Source organism: Haliotis rufescens, unplaced genomic scaffold (assembly GCF_023055435.1).
Source record: "Haliotis rufescens isolate VD_foot unplaced genomic scaffold, xgHalRufe1.0.p SCAF_2, whole genome shotgun sequence".
NCBI classification, from domain to species: Eukaryota; Metazoa; Mollusca; class Gastropoda; order Lepetellida; family Haliotidae; genus Haliotis; species Haliotis rufescens.
The window spans coordinates 50,308,451-50,332,062 of record NW_025963890.1 but is presented as its reverse complement, the minus strand read 5'-3'; the positions used below and the strand labels follow the sequence as shown (position 1 = coordinate 50,332,062).

At 38.9% G+C, this 23,612-nt stretch overlaps 1 protein-coding gene across 1 annotated transcript; it reads left to right on the top strand.

Annotated features, from left to right (window-relative positions):
• Positions 1–1,447: 1,447 nt before the first annotated feature.
• LOC124118396 (ornithine decarboxylase 1-like) lies at positions 1,448–20,350 on the top strand. Its single transcript, XM_046480499.2, has 10 exons — positions 1,448–1,624; positions 10,004–10,100; positions 10,666–10,742; positions 11,216–11,388; positions 14,721–14,858; positions 15,557–15,722; positions 17,648–17,813; positions 17,986–18,116; positions 18,566–18,777; positions 19,587–20,350. Exons 1-10 carry the CDS (start codon positions 1,538–1,540, stop codon positions 19,600–19,602), a joined length of 1,263 nt encoding a protein of 420 aa, XP_046336455.1. The 5' UTR covers positions 1,448–1,537; the 3' UTR covers positions 19,603–20,350.
• The last annotated feature ends 3,262 nt before the right edge of the window (positions 20,351–23,612 follow it).

Genomic DNA, 23,612 nt, shown 5'->3' with positions numbered 1-23,612 from the left:
TTTTTTTAAAACAGTACATGAAATTTGTTTTGTAATTTTGTGCATAGTCACCAGGACCCGAGGGGCACTTAAGTTGTTGGGGTAACCATATATTTCTCAGAGAATGTTATCTTTTGAAATATTAAGTGTAAACCCATTATACCTGTGTAAAACCTGATTTAATTTGTTCCAAATGTTTTTAAGAACATAAGAGTTTTCTGCTTTAATTATTAACTAAATATGATTTGAATTAAAACATGTCATTACCTACACTATATCTATGTACAAGCAAACGTTAACAATGGTGGTGTGAGGCGATATGATCTGAAACGGGGCTTAACGTCAAGATTACCGCATGCAGTTGTGGGTATGTTGCTGCTTGTGGTTATCCGGACGTATGCCTGTTTTATAGTGCTACCCCACTGAGATGCAATGCCGCAGTTTAACATGGATACACTAGCCTGGCACTATATTGATCAACTCGGGAGGCAGATGTCACGTTACCCATTGACAATAGGTATATATCTTCTACTAAGGGGGATGATGTCACGTATACTTTTCAGTTTCGTTGATAAATGTTTACAGTAGCTTTACATAACAATTATTTTCAACAAACAACTTCAGTAAACATAAAACGTCGACGCCAAAACAACCAGTTTCATTTTTATCTTTGGCTGCTCTGTTTATATACGTTCGAGTAGCTGTCCATTGTTTTAACTGTTCTTGACATTCCTGTATCAAGTGAGAAATGGATTCAGGTTGATTGCAAGATGAACATACCTCGTCATAGTGCTTTTTGTGAAGGAGTCTGAAGTGTGAGATGGCTATTTCGACTTTCCTTTCATTTGAGTATGAAATGTGGCTTTTGGTGGAACTTGGGTTGAATTTCGTATAGCCATCTACTGATCTTACTTGCGTCCCACCAGGCTTGCTATCTTTTGGCTATGGTGGCTTTGGGAGTGAGGTGAAATGGGGCTTAACGTCGCGTCCAAGATTATTGCACGTATATAGCGACGTTGGCTTTGATTTTGCTTCTTATCTCTAGTTTTCTAAAGGGAATAGCTGTATCTCTGCTTTGTCTAGAGAATGGCCTGTGATACCTGTGTACATTGGTGTGCGAATAATATACGGCTACATGCTTTTTTTTTGCCAAACGCAAAGACAACCGTGAGCACCCAACACTAGAAATGCCATCTTAACAAATCAATACTAAGGTGGCGCAGTTTAACTTTGTTATTACACTAATATGATACGGTGGGAAGACTTGTTAAACGTAAAATATATGCGGGTATAATAATCAGCTGTACTGAAGTGCTTTTGATAATGGTTATTATTATTAGAAATATTATTAAAAGCTGCAACAAAAATAACACAATATCATTCCTGATAAATGTAAAACAACGCCGAGCAGACTGGAAATACAATTCAAATTGTAAATGATAGTTTAATTTACTTTAGGTCACAGCCTTACATTTACCTACTTCTCATCATCGCCGGAGTACATATCACGGGTGTGATAACCAAACTACATCTCAACCGATCTCTCACACAGCTGACCATGAACAGACAACATGTCCACATGGTGCCTGCCAATCAGTCAATAGCAGAGAGAGTTGCCGCAGCAGTGAGCGCTAAAGAACTGAAGGTATTGTCGAAATGGAGAATAACTTGGGAGCTACTAGGAATGACGGATTATATTTGCCTAATGCAAATTAACGTTTACAGTCTTGGTCTTTGAGGAAGGATTTGAAACCTTAATTTCACTGGGGACATATAATCCGGAATTCGGAGTGTCCAGTGGTTTATTTTTTATTATGACCCAATCATCCCAGGTGGTCTCTTGCAACTCGTGTCAGTGTTCATCAAATGCAATTAAGATGTTCCCCTTTGCCCCAACAAGTATCAAATCTGTGCGTATAAAGGACAGGTGTACCTTGTGCATCCCTGGCTCATCATGTATGACCTCAATATATTTATCAAGATGTCATCCTGTATCAAGGAAAGACATTATACTTAATCTCCCACCAGTTCTCTGGTTTTGGCATGGAATGCTTGGTGCGCTTGTTGTCTCCCTGTTCTATGAACTTTTTTTCTCGTCTTCACTGGTCTTAGATCGAATCTCCTGCTTTACTGTGTTGCATTTGGTGAGTTCTGACAACACTAAACGAAACTCTTCCTCAGATATCATGGAATCAGCTTGTGCTGTTGAGATATGATCCTCAATGCTATTTAACTTTGCTTCACCCAACACACACTATCATGTTTTAATGCTTTCTTTTGCTACTGACGTGAAATATATTTCAGAGTTTGTCAGTTCAGAGACTCCAGCTGCTACTTCCATACCAAGTGCGACAGGTGCAGCAATTATAGTAGATAATAAACCAACACAACCTGCACCAAGCCCCATGTTAGCTGCTATAAGTGCAGTGTCAAATCTGTCAAGGGCATTCACAGCTCTGCGATACATTTTATATAATCCAAATCTAAAAACGTTCTTTTCAGATGCTTCATTGTGTATAGGATATAAACCCATAATAACTAATACTGTATTATACAAGAGTCCTTAAATAGTTGTCTGACAATGTCTAGAGACTATACATCAACCTTAATAGACACAAGTTTTTTTTTTGCATGAATTCTTACTAAGCAGAATGCTTCCAGCTATAAACTGGATCCCATCAAGTCTTGAAAAGTGTCCTCTTCCTGTCTGTATAAAAATACTCAATGTTTATGTTCATGTTTCTTTACCCAATTAAGACGTAACCTAATTATACAGTGAGGGCATCTTCTGGTGCATCCCCAAACAATACTTCAATGTAGAGTGTAGAGCCTTGAGGTATAGCCTTCAAATTTAAGTTAATATCTTTTAATGCTGGGCGACTCAATAACATATGGCGGAAGGAATATAAGCCCCAAGTAAAATTCCACTATTCATTATCTTAGTGAAATGATGTACCTTACCCATCATCACAAATGGCGGAGAATAGAGAATGCTAGTGAGGGTGTCACTATACAGATAAAGAAGAAGGCTGAAAGGACTGGTAAATTAAACTTATATTTGTATGTGATTACCAGCTGCTTATGCATTTGATTAGCAAAATGTAGCAAATGCTCAACAAAATATAGCCACTGCTCAGTAAAATGTAGCACCTGCTTTGCAAAATATAGAGACTGCTCAGCAAAATATAGCAACTGCTCAGCAAAATGTAGCAAATGCTCAGTAAAATATAGCAACTGCTCAGCAATATATAGCAACTGCTCAGCAAAATGTAGCAAATGCTCAGCAAAATATAGCAACTGCTCAGTAAAATGTAGCACCTGCTTTGCAAAATTTAGAGACTGCTTTGCAAAATATAGCAACTGCTCAGCAAAATATAGCAACTGCTCAGCAAAATATAGCAACTGTTTAGCAACATAGAGCAACTGCTTTGCAAATGTAGCAAATGCTCAGTAAAACATAGCAAATTGAACACTTACAACCTTTTGTGTATACAATAATGTGGTGGCAAGTACTCATTCATTTGCAACAGTTTATTGTTTCAGGTTGTATTGGATATTTCAAATGTAATTATTTTAGTCTTAAATATCGGCTAGTGCATTACATTAAAAAGATGGAATGCAATGAACTCCTTTGACAACTGCTCCAAGATGAGACAGAACCTATAGTGAATAAATCTATAGAACAACATAGAGAAAGACTTGTGGCTTTGGTGGGAAATGCACCCAATACTAAGGGGAAAATTATACTACTGAAAAAATGATAACATGTCTGATGAAGAAATTAAAAAACTATACGTGCAATATGAGTCTAGACTAGGAGCTACAATAAGGAATAAGTTCAGCTATGTTAAAACTATAAACAGCTGTAGCCATTATATTTCTTCCTATCCCACCAGAAAATCGTCTGTATCTATGCGAATCTCTTGAGAAGACCCATTTGTTTTAAGTGCAGTAAGCTGTGAGTTTTACCATACATACGGAATGTTCTTAGCACCATTTACCACTGCTATAATAACAGCTAAGTACTATCAAGTTAAACATGAGTGCCTACCTAATATTAATGGAAGCGGAAAGACCACAAGTGAATGCGGAAACACCACAAGTTGTGAGAGTGACGAAGAACCCTAAAAAGGTAGCCGCAGGTAAAAAAGGTGCCGCAACAAGAAGGCAAAACTACTACTAGTTGTACACAGTCCACATGCTGAACGGATTAAAAATTGGCCTCCATATGCACTAGCTACTGTTGTTATAGCAGCGGTATGGCTTATTAAGACTGGCAAATATAGGGATAAAGGTTTAGAACAACTTGAAACATCCCTGTCACAATGTACTGGGAAATGAATGCAGACGCTTGATTTTATAAATGAAGCGCCTCGTAGGCAAAATCATTCAAACTTTAAATGATGTTGAAACTGCCATGCACGAATACTATCTTATTTATGGAAAGCCACACTGTCTCAGTTTTATACATCATCTGAGGGTCAGAAGGGCTGAAGATAGCATTCATTGCACTGGGCTTGACAGCGACTGCTCTTATCACCTATGTGCTGGCGACACAGCTCAGCTCACCTGCTTTTAGACACATGTCAGTGGAAGTGTATATTTATCACAATGGCAGTTCATGCTGATGATGAAGTCCATCACTTGTGGCAAGAGTTGTGCGGGTGAATATTGTGGAATTCATGTCATGGCAACAAGGAAAGTTCATGTTAACTATACTTGCTCTGTATGTGGAATTGGGGTCAAGGGTCATTATTGTTTATGTAAGACCCATGGAGCAGCCAAATTTGAAACCAGAGTATTTACACAGGGAAAGATTACTTCAAAGAGAGAAATAGCTCGAGAAGAATTAGAATTTAGTCACATTAAAAAACACCATTTAGAGTTTGACTTTGCATATAGTCATACAGCACAGTGGCTTCTGTCAGGGAAGTGAAAAGTCTAGCAAAACAATGTGGTCTATGTGGTTATTCTCGAATTCGAAAAGGTGAATTGATCACCTTACTCGGTTTGTACTACAACAAACCCCCGACTGTTAGAGAACTCAAAGCTCAGGCAAGAAATCCCGAACTGAGATATTATTCTTGAATGAGAAAAGCTGAATTGATTGCTTTACTGGATAACAACAAACCACTTGTTGATAATCAACCAGTTATTAAAATTGATGAACCAGTCGAGTTAAGATTCGTTCCCACATGTTAATGATTTTAAACTCGATCATCATATCAAGCAAAATGAATGAGGACTTAGATGATTTGGAAAGCATAAAATATCAGCTAATATTTAAAATGTCATTAAGTGAAAATAACACTGATGACAGCATTGAATATGCACAACCAATACTTATTTCTGGGGCAAACAAGAAGTAATAACCAAATCGAGGTCTATAAGTTCATTATTAAATACATCATTTCAACAGATCCAAGAAACTTTAGAGCAATGTACTAATAGAGGTTCAGGTTGGATTGTGGATAGAATTGAAACTTTGTGTTTAGATATCGCAAATTACATGCCTTTGAAATGTGGATCTTATATAAATTTACCCTCATATTATATGAAAAAACAAGCAATAATTAACGTTAAAAATAGTGATAACTGTTTGAGATGGGCATTTACATCTGCCTTATTTCCTGCAGATCCGGGGGCATTGGTCGCCCAGTCGTCTTAGACTCTGCGATTTGCTGTGCAGATTTGCGTCCCTTGGGCATGCCAGAAACCTATGATTGTGGGTTCGAATCCCGGTTCGCCCTGATTATGTTTCTAGGTTTGTCAGCACAATACCCGTGCTCGTGGGTTTCACCGAAGTGGTAAACGTCTTATACCTACGTCACTTTGGGCTTTCCTCCCATATTAAGCTGACATGCCGTGATATAACTAGAATAGTGGTAAAAGCGGTGCTAAACCCAACTCACTCACTCCTGCAGATTCTGAAAAATGCTCAGATAGGCCTTCCAGCTATACCCAAAATGATGGACTCAACTTTGGACGTATAGATGCGCCTACACCAATCTCACCAATTTATAAGTTGGAAAATCAGGAAAAAATATTCTATGAATCAATTTATTTCTGGTTGAAAAAGATGGCAAATTTCATTATACATGGATAAAGAGTTTCAGCAGGCTATTATAGGATCAAACAACTCATGGGGAAAAGAAATGTTTCTGTGAAAGATATCTGCATGGATACAGCAGGCAATATCTTTTCGAAGCACATAAAGAAGACTGAAGGGGTCTGTCAGGATCGATATGCCTAAAGAGGATAAAATATATTAAACTTGATTGTTATTGTAATCAAATGCCAGTGCCAGAATTACTTTATGCTGACTTTTGAAGCCCTTATTAAACAGATAGAAAATACTGAACATGGTACTGAATGCAGTTTTACATACCAAACTCAAGAACATAAGGCTTGCGGTTTTGATATATAGTTGTAAGGTAAAATACACTCGCTATATGACTTTTATTACAATGAACTTAGGAAGCAATATGCTGATAGATCAGGTTATATACCGATACGGATTCTTTGTTAATAGCAATACAAACTGACGATGTGTATAAAGATATGGTAGAAAAAAAGATATGTATGAAACGAGCAATTACCCAAAAGATAATCCATTGCACAGCACAGTAAATAGATATGTAGTAGGCAATATGAAAAATGAGTGTGCTACAAATCCTATTGCTGAGGATGTTGGATTAAGACCAAAGATGGATTCTTTAAACAAGTCTGATAATGTGGAGATAGAAAAGCCTAAAGGTGTTAAGAAGTATGTGGTGAAAAAGCATATAAAACAGGAACAGTAGAAAGAGGCATAATTCAACGGCAGAACATTCAAACATGAAATGAATAATTTAAAAAGTGACAAGCACAGGATATATGTATTAAGAATGAATAAGGCATCCTTATCCCCCTTAGATACAAAGAGGTGGATTGACAAGGATGGTGTAACTACCTGTGTCTATGGCTACTTAGGGAGGTAATACAGGATCGCTGTGAACTATAAGCAACTCTTCTCACACAAATCCTCTGCTCACCCTATCTTTAAGATAATACAGAAAAGGCTCGCCTTCTTTCATAACCAATCCACTATGCTATATGCTATATATCTTAAAAGACCTAACCGGATCATTTGCGTTGTTCTTCTTCACGGGGCTGGTTTAAATAGTTTATACTTATTCTACCTGGATGTTTTTGTTCTTTACTTCTCCTTGGTGCTGAAGATTTGGAAGTCTGCTAATGTTAAATCTTTCAACAATAGCTTGGCAACAAGATGTCAGCCTAATGAACTTCATTACTTATAGAAATATAAAACTTTTTCCTCGATTATATATCGCGGGGCTGTTAAGTATATTTGCCATATTGCTTGCTTCTTTAACCAATCCTTGGCAACATCTTAAGATACCTTAGCCACTGCAGCTAGTTTTTGTATTGCCCCTTTACCGTTCCAATATCCTCACTGGCCATGGTAAGTTTTATCCATCATTAATTAAATTGATGTTCCTTGTATACAATGAAATATTGCCATTTAGACAAATGTTCACACAAGTGTATAACAATGGACAATTACAAGCAAACAAAAGAACTTGAAAAAGCTGTCAAAGCATTTATGCTCTGGGACAAAATTATCAAAAGGTGAGAATTACCACAAGGTGCATATCTTTTCATGGATGTCAAGCCATCCAAATTATTTCTTTCCAATTGTGAAGAAGAGTATATGGTCTGGTCTTGTAGTTATCACTAAATACGAAATAATGGTATGCATATGAATAAAAATAAAGAGAATATTTGCATTACAATTTGGCTTAAAGGTTTCCATTGATATAGGATGGCATCTTGATACATGACGATCGAGGCATCATCATCACATAATTCACATGAACTTTAAACCCCCATAGAAGCATTGTTAGGGCCTGGGCTATCGTCTATACTACTTGCATTGCACACCTTCTCACTTATGTTTTAATGAGCCTGATGAGCAAATTGTCCTTTAAATAAAACACTACCTACAAAAGATAAGGGATAATGATGTGAATGTAGCTATCATTGAGGTGGAAATTTGGTTGCATCTGAATGCAACAATTATATTTCACATCGTGCATCGTGCACGCAGAAGCCAAAGTGTCTGCTCATATAGAGGAACTCACAATCATTAAAGCTATTGAGCTAAGCATACATTTAAAAATGCCTAAGAGACACTATCTCAATGAACAGACAAATTGGCAAAAAAGGGTATGCTGGAGGGCGGACGTCAATATACCATGTTGTCCGAATGTTTGGCAAATCCAAAAGTGTACGTTTTCGACTGCCGGACAAGTACCCTCAATCGTGTTTGTTTGCAATGAGATCTGGGCGTGGCAGGAATAAAACGACACCTAGATAAGATCGTCTCATTACATTAATTGCACTAAACAAAAGATTCAAATCTTGCCGTGTTGTCAATAGAGAATTCTGTAAAATGTAGGAAAGCGAATTTCCACTTCTTCCGTTAAAAGCCATCTCTATGTCACCCGCTTGAAAGCAAGGCGTCCTGTGAAGGGTGTGACCCTAACAGCTTACCATTGGAGGCGAAATATGAAGGTTCGCCAACACAAGTGGTGTGCTTCGAGCCAATGGCGTTACACTATGTTTACAGATGATGACAGTTTACTTATTATTGTGCAGGGTCTGCATTGATTATTGTGAATGGCTATTGAAATGCCAAGCGACATGTTGACGAAATTGTCCCGTCCTTTTTCCATCGGCAGAAATTTTAAACTGCAAGATGACAATGCCAGACCACCTCCGCTAAGTCCCCTAATGTCCCCAGCATATCATCCGTGGGATGATGTCAAGCGGAGCGTGTACGTCACAGACCCTGCACCCGCCTACATGGACCTGTTTGTGGCAGCTCTTCAGGCGGAACTGTGGGAAATACCCAGGGCAACAATGTGCAAGTTGATCAACAGTTTGGCATCAAGGTGTCATGCATGTATTGCCCAACATAGTGGACACACCAGATACTAATCTACACGCCCGAAATAAATTTTACAGATATTACACCTTCACAATCATTTCATTAGTTCCCATATTTTTGTCGGAAGTATATATAATTGCAAATGATTTAAATACAGAGCTGTATATGATTATGTTTGACCATACAGTAACCAAATACTTGAGGATGATCTGTAACAAATAAATCACCCTTACTGTTATTGTATTAGTGAAACTAAAACTTGCTAGAATCACCGGCTGGTAGAGCAGAAGTATTTCAATGTTGCTTGGGGCTTCCATATGAAAATAGTATAGTAGATCAGTTGGTTTTATTGATAATGTGCCATATTCGGCGGATCTCATGCTTGTTGTATCACATTGCATGGCTAACTCACGAACCTTGTGTGTGAAAACGGAAATTCATAAATCATTCTTAAATTCAATTTTTCACAAACACAAGTGAAGCCAGCTTGGATTGTTTCTTTACATGTTTCAGTATTCTTTACAAGCATAAACATGAATAAGATGAATACAACAGCAATGTTTGTGACTTAAATCTAATCTCAGGTCAAGAATAACTCTAAAACGAGTGTGTTTGTGTGTCAGTACTTAAAACTGAATCCCTATATCATATCACGGATTCAACAGTCAGAGTAATGTTTTGCTGTTCTTTTAATTTTGTGGCTGGACAGCGCATTTGGGTTTGGTTTTAAAACAAGCAAGAACAAATAAGTTTAATAAATAAAAATAAATATTAGCACAAATTGGACAACAAGATAGCTATACCCATGCTTTCCATGGTATATCGGCCAATACACCAATAGTCGCACAATGAAACTGTGGGTGTATTGGCCAATACACCTCGATGTGTATGGTCAAGAAGCCACGAGACAAAACCCTTATGTTTTTGCATTACCATATATTATTGTGTATAGGCCAAGTTTTTTAAAGGTCAAATAATCTTCCTTTGGGACACCTGTAGGACAAGGAATTAACTGAAAACAATGCACATGCTCGATAGCTCAAATATGTTGATGTATATATGTGGTTGCAGGGAGATGACGATGCTTTCTATGTTATGGATGTCGGTGACGTCGTCAGCAACCATCAACGTTGGAAGAAATTATTGCCACGGGTGGAACCATTCTACGGTGAATTCATTACATGATAAGTATATAAATTCCTGCATAGGTTGGAGAGCAGGGCACGAATAAGTCACTCCTAACGTTACTTGCTAAGCACAAGGTTGCCATTTCATACGGTCTTGCTCACCATTTCTCATTTTACATGGGGGCACGGAGGTCCAGTACTCTAAGATGCTGTTATTAAAAGTTGTGTCCCTTGAAGTACCAGAAACGTATTGTCGAGGGTTCTAATCCCATAATTGCCATCTTTACGTTTTTAGTTTTGCCAGCACCATTCACGTGTACGCAAGGCTCACCAAAGTGGTGACCATCTAAGCCATCACTTTCTCCCACTTATGCTTGCTGACATGCTGTGACGTAACTGGAATAATGTGTCCAACGGCGTTCACAACCCTAATTCATATTGGTCTGTTTAGGACATTTGTTTAATTAAATTTGAAAAAACCACAACATTTCAAACTTCTGATTCCATACTCACAGCTGACATTATGATAAATAATTCTCAAAACACCATTTTGTACATTTTGTGAATTCGATTTAAATATTTATGTGAGACGTTTGCCCCTTGCAGCTATCAAGAGTAACCCTGATCCATTACTGATTCGTGTTCTCTCTGAACTGGGAACCGGATTCGACTGTGCAAGCAAGGTACTTCCTCATAATCTCTAAATGATCGTGGTGGATGTTTAATGGTGAACCACAATGAAATATACACCTGAGAGACAGGTAAATAAAAACGTCAAAACCCTTTCCATATTCACAAGACATTTCTAAAAGCAGAGTCGATTGTACTATCACGACCATAACATGAACATGTGTTTATGAACCACTATCAAATAGTGAACATCGAGTGCAAATCTAAGTTCACACCTTCATATTATAAGGTTAGTAGAACAGAGTGCTGATATGAATGCAAAACCTCCTTGGGCCTAACTAGAAGCTGGGGTTGTATTCTTCCCATAGAGCTGAGAATGATATTTCGAGAGCAAACTGATCTGTAACAATGTAATGCATTTCAGAACTTACTCTCCGTCTCTTGTCAGTACTACAGAAAAGAGAAAGAAATCATATGCTCTTGTTATCTGAAATATCTCCATGGGAATTTAATCTTTTTTCAACAGGCTGAGATGGAGATGGTATTACAAATGGACGTGGCCGCAGACAGGATAGTGTATGCCAACCCATGCAAACAGATTTCCAATCTTGAGTATGCAACAAAGAATAACATAGATCTCATGACTTTTGACTGTGAAGCTGAACTCTACAAAGTCAAGTCAGTGTTCCCAAGTGCAAGGTACATCTAGATTATCTAGTGAGTGAGTGAGTGAGTGAGTGAGTGTGTGAGTTGGGCTTAAAACCAGCCGTTTTTTAACAGTGTCACAGCAGTCGATTTAGGACACCCATTGTCTGAATGAACATTTAATTCCTAAAGCTAATTACCCTGGAGCTATGACATCTACGTACATGCCTTGAAACACTGAGAGAGAGAGAGAGAGAGAGAGAGAGAGAGAGAGAGAGAGAGAGAGAGAGAGAGAGAGAGATTCATTGAAGAAGATTGAAGAAACAACAAGAACATCGCACGATCAAGAACAAGTTCTCCGATCCCAAACCTTCCATCGTCAAATATCTTAGCAACACTGCTAAGACTTCCCCTTCAAGATTTCGTTCCTGCACAGGACCAAAGAAAAGAAGTTTACACGCCTATCCCACAGAGACCCGACTACATCCATCATCATGCAGACCCTGCACAATACAGAAACCGCCTCACGTGCACCAACAAGATGGACACTATGTACACAATATCGTATTAGGACTTACTAATTTGTGTGTACTTACATGGACTAAATCCAGGATATGACTGTGTGTGACTGTTGATAAGTGCAACCAGGTATGTGTGATCAAAGCCAGCATATTAATGCCAATACGTGTCTTTCCAAAATTCATTTTTGCATGTGCGCAAAATTACTGTCTGCAAAATATGTCACTGATATATTACTGTTGATTACATTGCTAAATGTCAGGTGACCTTGGCTATATAAGCATTGGTCCAGAGAGAAAAGCGGATGGAGGGAGAGAAAGGTCTTATCTTTAGCCTAGCAAGGCTTAGGCTGGGTGCCCCAGGGCACCAAGACAACAACCACTATCACTATGTGCTGACCTGGCACATAGTGTTTTTGTATGTATATATCTACCTATTTTAAGTAAAATTGTATATACCGCAAGCCATCGTCTCCAAGTTGTCACTTCCAACCGAAAACTATACGTCGACCCCTTGCATATACGAGTATGCAAATAACATTAATTAACGCCACACCAGCGCGTTGTTAACAGTATTCCAGTCATATCATGGCATGTCAGCTTTATGTGCCAGGAAAGCCCGAAGTGATGCAGGTCTCAGGCGTTTGTTTCTTTGGTAAAACCCACGAGCACGGGTATGGTGCTGACAAACATAGAACCAAATCAAAAGTTTCTGGCGTGCTCACGGAATGCAACTCTGTACAGCGAATTGTAGCGCCTAAGACTCTTGGGCCAAGTTGTCAAGCTGTACAGAAAACTGGAGGAATGCAAACTGACGTTAACAAAGTCTACAGAAGGTGGAAACCGACCCTCTAATGTTTGATGACTTGATCTTGTTTGTTCAGGTGGAACAAGCTCTTTACACATTACAGCCTCTGATTTATACCTATAACAGCCGAGTAACTATTTATATAATATATACTCAACCGCAAAAGTAACGTCACCCAAAGTAACATTGCATGAAAAGGTGTCATTCAAATATTTGGGTAATTGTCGTCATGGTTTCTAAAATTTAACAATACCTTGTCCGGAAAACTGAAATTTGATGATAAAAAACAAAGCACATGACAATAAAACCGATCGCCAAAACGCATCACGACAACAGCCATGATAACGTGAGTTCCATGCAAATTGAAATGCACATGCGTTCCCCATTTTCTTGCCCTATAAAAATCATTCATTCGTTATTAAATTGCTACCTCATGCCACGATTGAGAAGAAATCAGTGACATCAAGCCCTTGGACGATTGCAAGCTGGACAAACCTCCCGGCAAGTTGCAAATGCATTTCAAGTCCATGTAAGGACCATATACAGGCTCCAGCAACGGTACCAGACCACCAACACTACAGATGACCGACCACGTAGTGGAAGACCAAGGGTAACCACCCGACGTGAGGATCGTCAGATTGTGCTACAGCATTGTTGCTGCTGCTGAAACTGCTTGACACACATTAGTGTGGACACCGTGTGTTGATGATTGACAAACAGACACCTCCACTGTCACAGGCCACACCGAGGACCCATTCTTACACCACACCGGGACCGTCTTCAGTGGGCAACACAGCACCAGTATTGGCGCCACCAGCAGTGGAGAAGAGTCCACTTCTCAGACGAGAACTGTTACTGTATCTCAACAGCAGATGGCAGAGAGGGAGTCTGGAGACGTTATTGGGAACTTTATTCGGATGCTTGTTTTGTTGAGAGAGACTCGTGGGGTGGTCCGAGCATCATGGTGTGGGGTGGAATTGGTCTTGCAGAGAGGGTCGGCCTTGTGGTTTTCCAGAACATCGGTCCAAGAATAGGCAATGGTGTCACAGCAGTTCGGTACATTGATCAAGTCTTGAGACTCCATGCCATACCTCATTTGGCACGTCGCCGCAACCACAAATTTCAGCATGATAACGCCCATGCCCATACTGCGACAGCAACAAAAGACTTCCTCCAGCAGAATGGCATCAGAACCATGCAGTGGCCTGCCCTCAGGCCCGATTTAAATCCCATTGAGCACCTGTGGGACGAGATTCAAAGACGGCTGAATGACGTCTGACCAAGGCTGACAACTGCAGCTGAACTGCGTCAGGCGTTCCTCAGAGTGTGGGCTCAAGTGGCTATGGTCTTCATCAACCGCCTCATCCATTCCATGTATCGACGTTGCACGGCAGTCATCAATGCACATGGCGGACACAAGAGATACTGACTTATGATGCCATTGTCTCAGAGACTAGTGTTGTGTTTCACTTTAAGAACATTTGACACTTTAATTTCAAGCTTGATGATCAGTTTTGCCAAGTTTCATCTTTTTAATATGTCTCAAAGTATGTTTACAGTGTTTGGACAAATAATTTGAATGAGAACGCAAAATGTTGTGTAATAAGTTTATAGAGCTTGAAATCCACATATAGGTTCTTTTCATGAATCACCAACATCTACATGCCTATTAATATCTTCATATATACCATTCAAAATAAGTTAAAGAACATCCACATTTGGAAGGATCTGTGTTTCAATACCCACCATCCATAAGAGATTAACTATGGTCATAGAGACAACTTCTTTAGAGTATTATTATAGTTGGATTGTGTCCACCCCCGCAATAATCTGAGTCAATCTGACGCAGGATAATATAACCACACAGTAATCGTATCCAGGTTTCATCATGTTTGATATATGGCTTCGCATTATGTAGATAATTTCACTGTACTTGACACAATAGTGTGAACTACCTTTGGCCCCTTATCACCTTGTTTAATTTTGCATGCCCTTCCTGCAGCTAGTTAACTGGCACCTCTAACCAGTCCACTCCATCCCTAGCATCCTGTTTCTTCCAGACTCCTTCTACGGATTGTCCCCCCGGGTCACTACAAAGTTTTTGACGACCTATCAACGAAATTCGGCTGCCACTCTAGTGACTTCAGTGGCCTACTGATGACAGCAAAAAATCTCGGTCTCAATGTTGTCGGAGTTAGGTGAGAACATTTTTTACATTATTCATTCGACAAAACGGTAATTTTATGAACCAGACATTTTTCAACAAATATCATGATTTACTTTTTTTCAAAGGGAAAAGACATTTCGTTCAGTTTGTACAACTCCTATCAAGACTCGTTCAGCATGTCTACAATAAAGCAACGACAGTAGTTAGCAAAACAGATTTCAACCCAGCCAATAACCTCAGGCATTAACCACCTTTGCTTATTATGATGATATTGTATAATTTTGATATTTATTTGAGTTGTTAGCGTATGATGGACAGCCGTGGAGATAGCTTGTACATCGGTTGTCTCCCCTTAGTGAAAGATGGTATGGGAGACAATGCAGACTCAGATACTAAATTAAACATTATTTTGAACATAATCCTTATGTATACTCTCACAGAATCGCGATTGTTAGAAGCGCTGAGTTTAGTTCATTTATTTATGGTTTAAACCGAGACTTGGACATGCAAACAGGCTTCAAGTGTGTTACTTGTGTACTTTGTAACAGTCAGTATTTTTATAACGAGTTCCCCTTTATCCAGGGTGTTCTGTTCCACTGAAATTGTCCTGTTTAACATATGCCCGGATTGAAGAGACATGGAATTGTAGTTATGTCCCTCTGTTTAGTAGACATAGGACAGGGGTCAGCAACAGTATCAATCTTTGACTATCTCTCATTACACCCACAGTTTCCACGTTGGGAGTGGAGCAGAGGACCCAGAAGTGTTTGCTGTGTCGCTACAGAGATCCCATGGTGTGTTTGCTATGGCAGAGCAATTAGGATTCACACCGAATATAATTGACATTGGCGGAGGTTTCTACGGTCACAAAGGTGCCCCCCTATCGTTTGAAAAGGTATAACAATCTTAACCTGGAGTACGGGTGACCTAGTCGTGTCAGGCCCCGCCAATATTCGGTCAACAGAGTTGCGTCCCTCTTGTTGCGTCCCATAGTTGCGCCCCTAGGTCATAATATTAATTCCTGTTTCTTGTTCGTTAATTACACATCAAAGTGACGAACGTATACAACCTTCATTCCTATGGGCTCCTCAAACATTAAGATGACACACAGGGCGACGTTTAATCCTGCTTAGGGGTGGACTATTTGATATTTAGGGGGTTTTGGGGTGGGGATTTGTGTGCGTGTGTTGGGTACAGTCATGATACTTTTTTCTTTATAAGAAGTTCAACATATGAAGGATTGTTAAAATGTTCTCGCAGTTAACTAAAACAGTACAGATGTTGGTGATTTTAAAAATTCATTGTAAAATATCAGTATTATAAAGCATTTTCATATAATAAAAGACCATGTTTTACGACTGTGTGTAGTATAATAAAAGACCATGTTTTACGAAAGTGTGCAGTTTTCTTCAGATTGGCAGACAAAATAGTCAACTTGACATTTTCAATTACTGAGATTGAGGATGATGGACATCAATAGCAAAACTTTTGGTGTGAACTGATGAACAAACGTTACCAAACTGTTCAGACACGTCGATTCCAAAACCAGAATAGTGTTACAAAATGGTTGAGAATCAATCGCTAAAACACATCCAAAACAATTTGCTGAGTATAGAACGTGCGACAGTACACAGATCAATGGAACTTGACTTTGAAGTTAATCTTTCACTGCACTTACAACATGCCAACCTGCAAAAATATCCTGTTCATTCACACCAAACTGTTGGACAGTAGCATGCTAAGATTAACCCTACAACAGAAAGAATTGGCGGTTGGTATGAGCAGCTTCAAGCTGTTCCTTGCATTTGTGTCAACATGAGAACATTGTTGCACCCAAGATGTTGAACCGTTTCGAGGTGGCAGCATTACATTTACCATTCTCTCTACCCTGTACTACCGTTCTTACAACATAACAGGACAGATCACGTTTCAACAAGATAGCACCTGAACCCATGCAACATCTTGCCTTGGCCAGCACAATCACCAGACTTATCACCTATAGAACTCTTGTGGAACCGTCACAATAGTGCGCATCTGGGTTGCCCTGATATCAAGGATCACGTAACACAGGTCCTCTGAGAAAAATGGTGTTGAATTCCATTTCTTGTTATCAGTCGTATCACATCTTCTTCTCATGGGCAAGTTCTGGCATGCATTGATTCCTTTGGTGGGCATACACACAATACTGACTGAAAATTGTGACATTCTTAAGGATTAAAAGGAGTTTCATGTGCTGATTTCAGTCTTGATGATTGATCGAATACTGAACAGCTGACCCCATCCTCCAAACAGTGGACACAATACCTTCTTTTTTTCTCATTCATGGTATAACTTGTATATTGTAGTGGTGTTCATATATAATCCATGTATTTTGTTAATAAAAGTATGTTTATGTTGTATTTTTTACCACATAAGGGTAAACTATGCTTACTGGGAATATCGCATGCGGGTCATCAACTGTATCAGTCATCACAGCGATAACCTTCTCCAAGGATACGGCACGGTGACTTGCAAGATATGACATCTTGAACTGGATCATTTGATTCTGATTGACAGTATGCCTGTAATACTTATCTAGCATACTCATGTCTCGATGTCAAAGATTATGCCTTTGCTCACGAAATACTGTTTTTCAGGATGAGATTTTTTTCAAGAAGATGGAGGATGAATTGTTTTACACAATTCTCGATTCTTGATTTGTGGGATAATGGGCATCCATCACTTCTGGAAGCTTGTTTGTAAATGTAAAACATGTGCCACTGTGGCTGTTCTTGCATTTCTCTCTGGTGAGCTACAGTGCCGGGGCATATTTTGTTTCAGGTTGCCACCACCTTGAACAAGTCTCTTGACAAGTACTTCCCTGTCAGCTCCAATGTCAAGATCATAGCAGAACCAGGGCGGTACTTTTCATCATCGGCTTACACCTTAGTGACTAGTGTGATGGGAAAAAAGAAATGCCTTGCTAAAGGAGATCACAGGAATTCAGGTACAGGCAACTGTGGCGCAATGATTGTCAGGCAATTTGCTCAAATAAAGTCAGAAACATATTTCATACGTTTAGGATTCAGTCATGAGTCATTAAGAAAAACGAAACGACCACCGGTCAATATTCTTCAAATGATAATTTTAATCATGGTTGTCGTACAATGTGTTATCAGAAAACAGTTGTGAGCCAGATATGCCAAGTGACAAGAAACCAGCCTTCATGTACTACCTCACAGACGGTATATATGGATCTTTCTACCTCCTTGTCTTCGGAGACATACGCATAACCCCAAAGTTAGTGAAGGTAGATATTACACCTATTTTCCACTTTCATTCATCGTGTTTGTTTGTTTGTTTTTAACGCTGCACTCAACGATATTCCAGCTGTGTGACAGTGCTGTGTAAATCGAGTCTGGACCAGACAACCCAGTGATTGATATCATGAGCATCGATGTACACAATTGCGATATGATGACATGCATCAACCAAGTCAGCGAGCCTGGCCACCCGATCTCGTCTCTTGCAACAAGCATGGGTTACAGAAAATTTATTCTACCCTGGATTCCTCACATGGATGCAAGGTTTGAAACCCAATAACTCAATCACCCACCCGGCCTCAGCTGCAGCTGCGTTCAGAGAAACATAGTGAATGTATCGAAGTGCTGGCTGATAAAGCTAATCCCGTCTCAAACCATGCAAGACCCTCCCACCATTAAAATATCAAACGGTTAATCCCAAGGTGTTCGGTTACAGGCGCCCTCTAGTGACGTGACCTTCACCTCCAGCTTGTGGGGTCCGACATGTGACAGCGCTGATTGTGTACAGAAGGGCCTTTCTCTACCCGAGCTGCAGATCGGGGACTGGTTGTATGTTGAGAACATGGGCGCCTACACCAGGAGCATAGCTTCACATTTTAACGGAATGCCCATACCTGGATGTTATTATATATGTGAAGAAAAGGTCTGGTAAGATCACTGTCTCATTCTTACAGTAGGATTGGTTCAGTCTTTCAGTCGAACATATTGCCTATCTCGGACAACATGCCAATCAAGCTGCTGTTGCATGTTAGGATGTAACCTTTATCAAAGCTGCATATCTGGAATGGAACAGTTTAGTGTATGACACTCTCAATGAGGTTGTAACCATTACATGTGAGGAATGTTACAGATATAAGGAAGGTTATGTTAGAATTGTTACTGTAATATGAATCTATATGTTAGGCATGTAACGGATGTTGACGCAGTATGTAACGGTTATATAAAAGTTCAATATTAGGGATGTTGATGTTATATAGAAATTCAATGTTAGGGATGGAATGGTTATATTGACTATATGTTAGAGTTAAATAGAAGCTGCATATTAGGGATGTGATGCTCATATAGAAACGACATGTGAGTGATGTAACGGTTATATAGAAACTGTATATTATGTATGTAACGGTTTTGTAGAAACGGTAATTTAGGGATGTAATGGTTGTATTTGACGCACGATAGAATCTGTTTGGAGACTGATTATTTTCAGGCGTTGACGTTTGGCATTTTGAAGGGAACCTTTCATACCAAATCTATGCTTTCTGCCTCGTGTCTTCCCAGACAAGGCTTGTTTCACCCACGGCAATGGGCCTCCTCAAACACTCCAGCGCCGTAATGTTTGTTCCTCTAGTTCGTCTCATCAGTCGTCTCCCTTAGTGGCTATCAACCAAAAAATGAAGCTGTTTACCCCAGGGTCGAGTAAAAGAATCAGTTACTTTTAGATGTCTTTAATCTTTTTTCAGGAATACAATTTTTTAGGAAAATGGAAACAAGTATAATAATGTCCCGGTTGGAAGTACGACAACACAGGGATGTATTTTCTCTACTTTATTCCATGGATGAAGCCGAACTGAAGAACCTCGACCGGAGCTGGCAAGATATCCCTGCGGGCGGACGGGTAGCACAGTCGGTTCATTGCCTGATCATTCTGGGATTCCAGCTTTATACAGCTCCATAGCAATCACATACATTAATATATTATTTCCATTCTACACATGCACTAAGTTCTAGATTCTATGTTCCCTACTTTGTTACAATATACAATATTTATCTTGCAATTCACTTACTCTTTGACTACAACATTTATATAAAGCAGAGTTATATCATGCTTAAGTAATTAATTCATGTTTCTTAGGTATGTGTCACCACGGTAGCAGCACCAAGTATGTAAGACATACACAGGTATAGTCTGGTTGATAAATGGGTCGACCATGTATGTTGTATTTGTAAAGTTATGGGCACCATGACCATGAGTTGCTTCCCCTGAATCTGATTTCTTCAGCTTCTGTTAACTCATAATCAGAATGAGAATGAGTGAATCTCTTATAGCTTAAGTTATATTTACTGTGGGTTTGGTGATCAAACTTTGTACATTGAATGCTCTATCATGATATTCTATATTCCTGTTAGTACGTAGCAAGTAATTTATTCTCTGGAGTAACCTTACCTGCCATTATTGTTTCTCAAACAGAATTTATATTTTGCATCCACAATAAACTAATGTCTATCAAAACACATTGTTATCTTCGTATCCTGGGTATGGTACTAGTTGAACCCTGTCTGGCGCTCGGTATTAAGGGGCTAAAACAAAGACTGGTCAGCTCGGAGTCAGTATACTGTATCTGAGTGGGGTCTTCATGTTAAACTGAGGCATAGTACCTCAGCGTGCTAGCACTGTAAATCGGCATAAGTCTGGACTAGTACAAGCAGCCACACACATACACACACGTGCATGCACGTCTCTATACAAGTGCAATAATCTTGAACATGATGTTAAACCCCATCTCACCCCACCTTATTGTTATAAAACGTTGGGGGGGATTAAGAACGTAGATGCCTTAAGGGTATTCATATTCCGCTTCCCTTGTATATTGGATAGTGAGCCTGCCCTGTGAGCGGAAGCAACTGTCATGTGTATTAGAAACCGACTTTCATTAGAAATATGGACTCTTCGCCATGATGTAATATTCTTGTTTAGACATTGATTATAGCATACCAAAAGATTTGCTTTATGAGCTGGAGTTAACAACGGAAGTTTGATGGGTCTTCTGACTCTATCAAGCTGTTTTCAGATGATGATGATTCTGGTTGAAATCGCTCTCCCTGGTAAATGCTGTGCCTTTAAAACTGTACCGTTGTCAAATTGAGGTCCTCTCACAAGCCTTAATAATGTTACATCTTCTCTCCCGTATGGCTTGTGAGGCTGACCTGGTTGCCTGTCCTTAACTTCGTTTGTTGTTCGGTATATCTGTACTTGCTTTGAAATTACAGTCATTCCTGCATTTTTCATTCAATAATCAGCCACCTGAAAGCTTCATACAATCTACCACGACGTGACATGATAATGCTTTGTACGTTGCTTTGCAGTATGTAGGAGATGTTATGGATGTATGCATACGTGACTATCTTTCTGTGGCCATTGTGAGAAGATAATGTTTTGTTTCATTGTCAAGATCAGTCGTCTGTTCAGAAAACATGTTCGAAAGTTTCCAGGCATCATCTGAGTTAAATATACTCTTTCCTTGTATATCTGGACGAATAGGTTAAACGTAATGAAATCTATTTGAGTCAGTTAGTTCTTGTGTCTCTTCTTGAAACGGAAAATTGCATTAAGGAAGAGGCAAAAGTATTTGTTCAGACATGCCATGAAATTAGCAAGTGTCGAATGAGTTGTTAACTCTTTCAGACGTATATTGAAAATTGATTCGTGACCCTCATCCAAAGCCACACGATGAAAGGGATTTGTAGTGATGCTGATAGTCCATTCACCATTCAGAACATGATTTCTAATATTCGCATGGAAGAATCAAAAACAACATTCAAAGTTTGACAAGCAAGTTCTTCATATTTGTTGTGAGAGTAAGCAAAAACTAGTTCTGTTAGTATTGGCAAGCTAGCATTCCGGAGATTCCAAATCATATCTCTTATATTTCACCTGGTATTACCAATGAAACTGTTTGAGAATATTTCTTTCAGAGTTATTTACAATGGCATATGCTTGCGGATCACCACCGAGAACCACTTTATTTTGGAAAACCAGGTTTACCAGTTTTACATAGATCATTCTTCAGTTCCAGTAAGTATTTTGATACATCAGTGATGCCTGATTGAACAGCAGCATTTGCAACGTTATCAGGTTCACTGGGAGTATAACGAGGCAAAGACTATTTAAGGTCATGTAACTTTGTGGTTTTCATATTGTGAAATAGTAAATGCTGTGTTTGTAAGTTGTGCTTATACAGACTTGTTGAATAGTGAATCCAGGAAATGTGTTTGGTAGCAGATATGCAGAAGAATCGGTTGCCCTTATATCAATTTCATCAACTACTGCTCCTAATTGAAGACCATTTATGTGCTTCTTTCCGAATGAGATCAAAACCACGAGCTATACCAAGTAAGTATACGAAATCCTTTGTCCCGAAGTCTATTTGCATATGCCACTAATCCAACAGCAGATTGACGCATTATTGAATTAGTAGTTTTTATATCGTACAACGCTGCAATAGCATTTTGTAACTTTGTTTTGTTTGTGTTCTGGTACTTCTTTGCCTGTATCAATTCCAAGAACTGTTTTCATAAAATTTAATGGCTGATGAAGATGATTTCCAAGAAAGAAAGCTTTATCAATGTTCTCATTAATCAGCACACGTTTAGTTTGAATCTCAAACATATCTCGAATATCACTGATTTTACTGCATAATCCTTTTCGTGTTTAAGTTCAATACTAGGTTGTTGTTTTCTGTTGATAACTCATAAAAAGATTTCAATGAAATACATGTATGAGAATACATTGTACCTATGCACTATATCAACCGATATCTAAATAATATTTTATTACAGTAGTTAGATGATTATGAAATCTTTTCAATGATATTTCTCTATCACCGTCATTCTGTAGGGTGGACTTAAACTATTTGACAATGCTTGATCGCAGGAGGTAACCATGCTGCTTTATTTCTTGAATGCTGTTAGAGACAAACAATGCCATCTCTCCTATAAACCGAACCTTTGAAGAGATATATTGGTCAGTATTATCACCAAACTTTTATTGCTTGTTGTTTGAAAGCAATCTGCACATATGGAGTCAGTTGATGAGAAAGTCAAAGATCTATATTCTGACTGTTGTTCTAGTTGTTCATGGTATTTAGACCAAACTCCAAATCATTTGCATCAGAACAGTTGCATATGAAGCATTTTCTAAAGTGATACATCTGCATGTAATGTTTATTGCTAACATAGGTTGATTCTTTGATATTTGATAAGAATTATGTGTCTTATGAGCACAGTTCACCCCTGGATCTAGACATTTGATGGTATCCATTGTGATGCATTCTGACATTGACAAGACAATGCTGATGTACATGACACAAGGGGAGTGATAATTTTGGCTTTAGTGTCCTTTTTCTTTAAGTTTTAACCAACATGGACAAACATGTGGTGTTTTGTCAGTATTTGTATTGTCATGGATATTACAAGACCGACACAAGCAAATGTCAGAAGTTAGAATGATGTCTTTACCAATTACTGAAAAGAGACCACTAAACAGTTCAACTCTTTCATTTGGATGATAATGTGTGTCCATTTCACGATAAATAGATTCACCAGATAACTTTCCAAGCTGCATCCAAACTTGACAAATGCCACAGGGAATACTCTCATGATAAGATCTCTTAGATTTCTCATGAGGAGGAGGACCATTATGATTTGTTCCATGTTCATTTTCCTTATTTAAACATTGATCTTCAGCGAGAGTGCTCTAATTATTATTA

Bases quoted from the DNA above. Each gene is read 5' to 3' on its own strand.
- LOC124118396 (XM_046480499.2), top strand. From the start codon at position 1,538: ATGAACAGACAACATGTCCACATGGTGCCTGCCAATCAGTCAATAGCA. The intron at 14,859-15,556 runs GTGAGAACATTT...TTACACCCACAG, and splicing joins CTCAATGTTGTCGGAGTTAG to TTTCCACGTTGGGAGTGGAG. The intron at 18,117-18,565 runs GTAGATATTACA...GTTCGGTTACAG, and splicing joins TAACCCCAAAGTTAGTGAAG to GCGCCCTCTAGTGACGTGAC.